Source organism: Glycine max, chromosome 6, assembly GCF_000004515.6.
Source record: "Glycine max cultivar Williams 82 chromosome 6, Glycine_max_v4.0, whole genome shotgun sequence".
In the NCBI taxonomy this organism is placed as follows: Eukaryota; Viridiplantae; Streptophyta; class Magnoliopsida; order Fabales; family Fabaceae; genus Glycine; species Glycine max.
The window spans coordinates 23,310,833-23,318,016 of NC_038242.2; the positions used below are offsets into that span (position 1 = coordinate 23,310,833).

The 7,184-nt window shown below is 33.5% G+C and overlaps 1 protein-coding gene across 3 annotated transcripts; it reads left to right on the forward strand.

Moving 5' to 3' along the window:
- The first annotated feature begins 1,205 nt into the window (after nucleotides 1–1,205).
- On the forward strand, nucleotides 1,206–6,857 carry LOC100796239 (methyl-CpG-binding domain-containing protein 11). Of its 3 annotated transcripts, none has more exons than XM_041016635.1 (3): nucleotides 1,206–1,444; nucleotides 1,553–1,644; nucleotides 5,742–6,857. In XM_041016635.1, exons 2-3 carry the CDS (start codon nucleotides 1,558–1,560, stop codon nucleotides 6,570–6,572), a joined length of 918 nt encoding a protein of 305 aa, XP_040872569.1. In that variant the 5' UTR covers nucleotides 1,206–1,444; nucleotides 1,553–1,557; the 3' UTR covers nucleotides 6,573–6,857. The 3 variants fall into 3 exon arrangements, with proteins under 3 accessions (XP_040872569.1, XP_040872568.1, XP_040872570.1); XM_041016634.1 differs by having other exon boundaries at nucleotides 1,206–1,442; nucleotides 1,523–1,644; XM_041016636.1 differs by having other exon boundaries at nucleotides 1,245–1,441; nucleotides 1,551–1,644.
- The last annotated feature ends 327 nt before the right edge of the window (nucleotides 6,858–7,184 follow it).

Here is a 7,184-nt window from a genome sequence, read left to right on the forward strand (position 1 = left end):
TAGTTTATGACATTTAGGGATAATTTAATCTTTTTTCATAATCTAATCTAAAAAAATTAATAGCAATCAAAACTAGATAGTATATATCATTCTTAGCACAATGATGTCTCTCAATTTTTTTAAAATCCTACCTAAATACTAAAAAATAAGTCACTGCAAAAACAAAAATAATAGAAAAAAATAACAAGTATAAGTAAGAGTATTTTTGTTTTACTACAAAAGTAAGAGCATCTATCCTATTAATCTATACTCTTTATTGGTGTCCATAATATTTTTTTTTATAATTTTACCCTTTTTCAATTTTTAAACCTCTATCACTTTTTACTAATAACTATTCACTATTCTTATGTCATTAGTTACTTTTTTTAAAAAAAATTCTAATTCTTTTTTTTTTAATTTAAAATATGTAAAGAGACGGAGATTGCCTCTCTCCTCCTAATTATAATAATGATACTCAAATTAACCAAATTTTGTTTTCTTTCATCTATCTTAAATTATTAACTCCTTAAAAAAATGTTAAACTATTAACTATCTTCATTTTATTTTGTATACCTTTTACCTTCATCTGTAAATTAAATTTTAGTATTTTCTAAAACATGAATTTTAGAAATAAGTTTATATTATAGTTTAAATTGTTTTTATTATATATATATATATATATATATAAAGTATAATTTATACATATACTTATCATAAAGTTTAATTATGATATAATTAATTTTTTTAATTATTTAAAATATTACAAATTTTATAAGAGATATAAAGAATTATTATCCTATCCTATACAAGTAAAAAAAAAAAACTAGTACTAGAAATACAGAAGTAATAAGAAAAAGGGACAGTTGGAGGAATAAAAGGTTATTTCCTTCGATCTTAATTATAATATTTAAAAAAATATTTTTTTTAATAAAGTTATTTTTTAAGTTTTAGATATATTAATTTTTTTACATATCTTTATTTAAATATTATCTCTTTAAATATTAATGAGAAATAATAAAGTGAATAGAAAGATAAGGAAAGATAATTTTAAAATAATAATATAAATAATGCAATAAATTAAATTAATTATTTTTTTAATAAATATGAATCAGTTGAAATGATATTATAATTAAAATCCAATAGAGTAAAAGAAATAAAAAATAGTGCATAAAACAAAAGTAAATAAAAAAAATAAGAAGAAGGGACAGGTGGCAGGAGGATAGAGCACCTTGACGCTACTGACTAGTAAGTGATGCCTAACACACAAATCGAATCGACCTGAACTGCTTCTTCAAATTTTTTTCTGGTGATTCTACAACCTGTCCTAACTCTCAACCCTCTTCCTCTTAATTAATCTATTCCTCTTTATCCTCCTCTGAACCTCAAACACCAAAACAAAGCATTACAATTCTCAATTTCACATAAACACCAGAATTGATAAAAACACATAACAAAAAAAAAAAGTTAGTTTTTCCTGTTTCTTTTAAAATTTCCTCGTTCATGTTTTATCATTTTCTTCAAATTTTTTATTTCCAAAAATAAGGGGAAATTTTTCGAGCTAAATTTTGCAGGTGAAAAATGGCGAGCGCAGTGGAGAAGGAGGGTGGCGCGAGCGAGGAAACTTTGTCTTTGGAGCTTCCTGCTCCACCTGGTTGGAAGAAGCAGGTTTTCCACTCTTTCTTCTGTTTCTCCTTTTCTGTGTTTTTTTTTTTTTTGCAGTGTTTCGCTTTGACTATTTCGTTTTGTTGAAGTTCGCTGCTAAGTGCTAAGTTACCGTAATTCGTTGGTTTTGTTGTGTTATCCTTCTTACTTTGGCGTCGATGTGATGCCGAGCCTCGGAGACGATACATGAATTAGGGCTTTTTGTGAATTTGGCTAGTTTGTGTCGAATTGTGTCATTTTGAATTCATGTGCTTCGAAATTGCTGGAAATGCATCCAGAAAAAGTATCTACCAGACGAGTGTCAAGTGTCTGTTAGGGTTTTGTGGTCGCGCCCAATATTTTTCGATATTAAAAAAGGTGTTTTGATTGATTCTATTGAGTCTTATGTAAATATATCCGTAGACACGTTTATCACCTTTATTTGCGAAGTTGGTAATTTATTCCAAGATGTGTTTTTCGTTCAGCACTGCTTGACTTTTAAGTAGGACTGCTCAATTTTTCAGGCCATGTAGGACCGATGCGCATTATATTTAAATTTAAAATTTTAATTAATGTATATTTTGGCTTACTTTAGTTTTCTATTTTTTTAAAATCCAGTAATAAGGGGTTATTGCTAGATTGTTTTTAGCGTATGTGTTTATTGCACTGAACTTGTTTAAATTTGTCTGCCATCATATTAGCTGCTGTAGGTGGTTATATATCAGGATAGTGATTTGTATTTTCTAGCAGTGATGGGTTTTTGTTGTTTGTTTTACCCTCCACAAACATTCATAGTGTGTATCAATTGCCAAACAAATTCCTTGTTCATAATGATAAATGAATGTGTAGAACAGCTTTTTAGGAAAACAGAAAAGTGTTTAAGTTGAATTGCTTGAATAAAGTCATCATTTTATGTTTTCCTAGATGCTTTTTGCAGATACGTATATTTGGGGGACTGTTAGTTTTTCAAAAGAGGAGAAAAGAAGAAAAGCTACAGAAATTTGCAAAATGTCTAGAATCATTTTATGTTTGAGATCCAACCCAATTTTGCATTCTCAGATCCTGGTACTTAATCAGGGATGGATCAAGAAGTCTATCAAAGGGGGGGGGGGGGGTGGAACTTTTTTTTTCTTGTTTAACAAATAATTATTTAATAAATAATCACTTCTATAAAAACATTTACTGTGGTGTACAATAATAACTAATATATATTTATAATATCTTTAGTGGAAGTCACATTTATAGATTTACTATGATAACTGTTTTTATATGTTCTCATTAAGTTTCAGTAATCTTCATTAACTCTCATTAACAACATATACAAACCACATATAAAAGTAAATGACCAATATGGGACGCAAGCCATTCAATCTTGCTAGTTCAATAAAAAATTGTCACAGTTCAAGTTGGCTGTGGATAAACCTGATCAACTAGTTATGAACAAGTTGACCATATATGTATGTATGTAAAGCCTGAAGGAGGGGGGATTGGAATTCCTGCCTTCCCCCCTCTAAATCTGTCCTTGTTTAATCTTATGTTCTTATGATGTTCTACTAGCTCTCTTATACTGAGCTGATTATCTGATTTTTATGTAGCATTGATCTCACATCAAATCACAGGGCATTAAATAATTCAGCAGATTATACACTTTTTGACTTTAGTTATTTTGAATATATCGCATTACTGGTTGTGCTGAAAATATTTTGGAAGCTCTGTGTTACTCTAGATCTGCTCTTTTAAGTTGGTGAGGTTGGACTTCAAGCCACTGTTAAGATTGTGTAATGCATGATCTTATACATCAGGGCCCCCCTTACAGAAGATTCGTTCTTGCCCTTTTCTTTTTTCACTCTGTCATTCTATACTTTTTTTTCATGATTGGTTTAGAGATCCAACCCAGTCTGAAAAGGGGTGGGTCCTAACAATTTGGTCCGACCTGCCGGATCCGAAGGTGCCATGGATAATCGAGTGAGCTCACTAGAGAAACTGACCAGCGAGCATGGAGCGAAACTGCCAGAGCTGAAATGCAACATTGGCTACATCAAGGAACATGTGCCAGACATGAAACAGATCAAAGATATCTTGGAGTGCATGATGACCAAGAAAAAGAAACCAAGTACCAGCAGGTACCCTAAAGTAGCAATTCTCCTTTCACCTTGGAACTCCAGTTGACAAATACAAAATCAGAATCTGCCCTCTATTACTGCCTCAAGGGCTTATTTATATACTTCTCCTAATTACTGCCCTATACAACTATTGATTTCCCCTTTTTGCCCTTCCTCCTATAATAAACCGGCAGGGTTTGTTTGGGCAACTCAGGCACTGGTCTAACACTTTGCAGCTGCTCTTTGTTTTCACTGTTGCTGTACAGCTGTTGTCACCCCCCTCTTGCTGTCACAGACCTCCCAGTACTCCTACATTTGTGTTCTCTGCCTTCTTAGATAGGGATTTAGGGTTTCAGTTGCACTTTCAAAACAGCGGGGGCACTCAACTAGTACTTAGCAGAGAAGTTTATGGGTCCTAGGGTTTCAAGGGAATTGAGCCCTATTTATAGCTATTTAAGGTTGTTATACACTAACCCTATTAAACACTTGCATACCCCTGAAAAATTAATTTCAATCTTTGAACTGTGCATAATTAGAGGGAATATGTGTGTATGTTTTATAAACACATAGAAGATCAATGTATTTATTTTCTTTTGACAATTTTTGGGACCACTTGCTACTTGACAGTATTCTTTTTTAATTTATTAATTACTGCAATTCAAGTTTAGGAAATAGTTTCTAACTTCATATGCCCTCCATGTGAATTTTTTTGTATTGGTTTCTTGGTCATTGTACAAGCCTTGGATATTGTTAAATCTTGATCTTTTCTGTGTTGTTATGCACTATTATTATACTGAGCTAGGGACTGAAGAGGGATTTGGGTTGTAGAACCATGCATACATGACAATGAGGGTATGAAGGGGAAAGGGTTTGAAGCAAATGATGAAAGGAAGGAAAGGTAGGAGAGAGGACATTCAGTCTTTATTTTGAGTTTTGCGGCCTTTGGGCTGGTGGCAGGTTTTTGCAGACCGTTAAAATTTTGCAGTGTTCTATCTTTTGTTTTTTTGTTTTTTTTTTTGTGGTTTCTGATATTTGTAATTGGGGTTTATCCCTATATATCGGTAGTAAAATATTTAGTTCCTATCACACACCATTTCATGAACTTTCACCCTTTCATGAACTTTCACCCTTCCCAAGTATTACCTGAATGAAAGATTGACAGAAGGAAAGAAAACCCTTCTGAGTTGACAGGGTTAATTTAGTACCTTGCATGTCATTTCCTGTAGTTTAATAATAAAAACTGCTAGTTTGTTAGAGCCAATGATGATTGACTAGGCACCAATTCAGAGTGCACATGGAAGAATGACTCTGCCCCAATAAAGGCAACATATTATTTTTATGATTTGGAAATAGAAAGATAATGATGGATGGATGTGGACATATAATATACAACCTAAGTAGGATATCTATGAAACGTAGTTTTATCACTTTTTCTTTCCTTTTTTTTTTATTCTATATAATTTGGTGAAACTAAACATTGAAACCAAGAGTTAGAGGTCAAGCTCTGAAAAACCATGGAAGTCATTATAAAGTGGTTGTCATATCTTGTGTATATATAGAGAGGAGGGATCAACTTACTCCAAGAGTTACTCTTTAAGAGTTACTCCCTATCCTCATCCTTCATTTTCTTGAAATTTAAAGTAGTTAATCTTAACCATTAGATTTCAAGAAAATCAATGGTGAAGACGAGGAGTAATTATCTTAAAGTTACTCTTGGAGGAACTTGATCCCTCCATATATATATATATATATAACTGAGCAGAACAATAATTTTCTCAAGAGATTTGCTCTTTATATCTTTGATGTTACTGTAACTTTCTATTTGCAAGAGTACCATACTAATGGCTCTAATTGTAATTGTGATGTGAAAGTAGTGAATAGAGCTTTATTCTTAACGTTAGGTTCTACTTTAAGAAGTCAATAACGACCAAAATCTTGTATGTGTTTTATGATTGTTGTTTTGTTGCTTGCTTTTTCCTGTAAGATGATTCACAAATCATATACTGTATTTCATTGCAGTTCATTCCAAAGAAAGCTGGTACCCCAAAGAAAAACGAGATTGTGTTCACTGCACCAACAGGAGAGGAGATCAATAACAGGAAGCAGCTGGAAAAATATTTGAAAGCACACCCTGGAGGCCCAGCTGTATCAGAATTTGACTGGGGCACTGGTGAGACCCCAAGAAGATCTACAAGAATCAGTGAGAAGGCCAAGGCAGCTCCTCCAACACAGAGGGAGCCCCCAAAGAAGCGTACTAAAAGATCATCAGCTTCACAAAAGGAAATTTCCCAGGAAGAAAAAGAAGAGGAGACCAAGGAAGCAGAGATGCAAGAAGCTGATGACACCACTAAGGGTGATAATGATATAGAGAAGGAAAAGGTTGTTGTAAACGAAAATCATGACAAGAGTGTGGAAGATACAGATGTCAACAAATCCACTCGTTATGGAGAAGAAGCTAAAGCTGGAGAAAACGTTGAGGTACCTATTGAAGAGGAAAAATCCAATGCTGCTGATGGAGAACTACCTGCATTAAAAGATAAAGCTGATGACAAAGTAACTGAGGGCTCTGAAGTTTTTCTGAGAAAGGATGAAGAAAAGATTGAGCAACCACAGGAAGAGACAAAAGAATATAGTGGATTTGGGGAGCCAGAGAAATTGGAAACATGCACTACTGCAGACAAAACGGTTGAAGTGGAAGGAGTGAATAAAGAGGATCACGTCAAAAGTACTCATGAATTTGAAGTTGGGGAAATAGAAGGAACAAAAGTGAACGGTGAAGAACATCACAAGCTTGATGAGATAAACAAGGCCGAAGCAGAGTTGACTGTGAATGGCACTCACGAGAGCTGAACTGGTGAGGTCAAAAGCCTGGAGCAGGGAATAGATTAATAAGCTCTCCGCTTCCCTCCTCTCATTCTGACCCCTTTAGATCTGTTTGAAATGACTGTAGTTTTTGTTAATGTTATTTCTCTGATTGTTTATTGAAATAACAATATACAATTATAGAGCATAGCCGTATCATGTACCACCCTTGGGTGTATTGGACAGACGTGTAGCTTCTAGTTGCTTTTGTAACATTATGTTGTAAGATGTGATATGGACCTGTAATCATATATGTAAGGAAGTGATCCTATATATTATCATAGGTGATTAGGGGTGGAAATAGGCCAGGCCAAACTTTGAAAGGCTTGAGCCTAACCTACGATGAATCTTTGAGGCTTGAGCATGACCTATAGCCTATCAAAGACTTTTATTTTGACTCGGCCTGGCCTTTTTAAAAGTCTGGCCTGGCCTGGCCTGGCTTGATAGTTTTTTTAAAAGTCTTCTTCACAATAAATATTTAATATTTTATGGAGTAGGAACGTAATAGGAAAGTTAAAGAAAAAGGAAAGTCAATCAAAATAATGAGGAATATAAAAGGGCACATGACTCACACCTAATTTTTGTGTTCAAAAAATAATA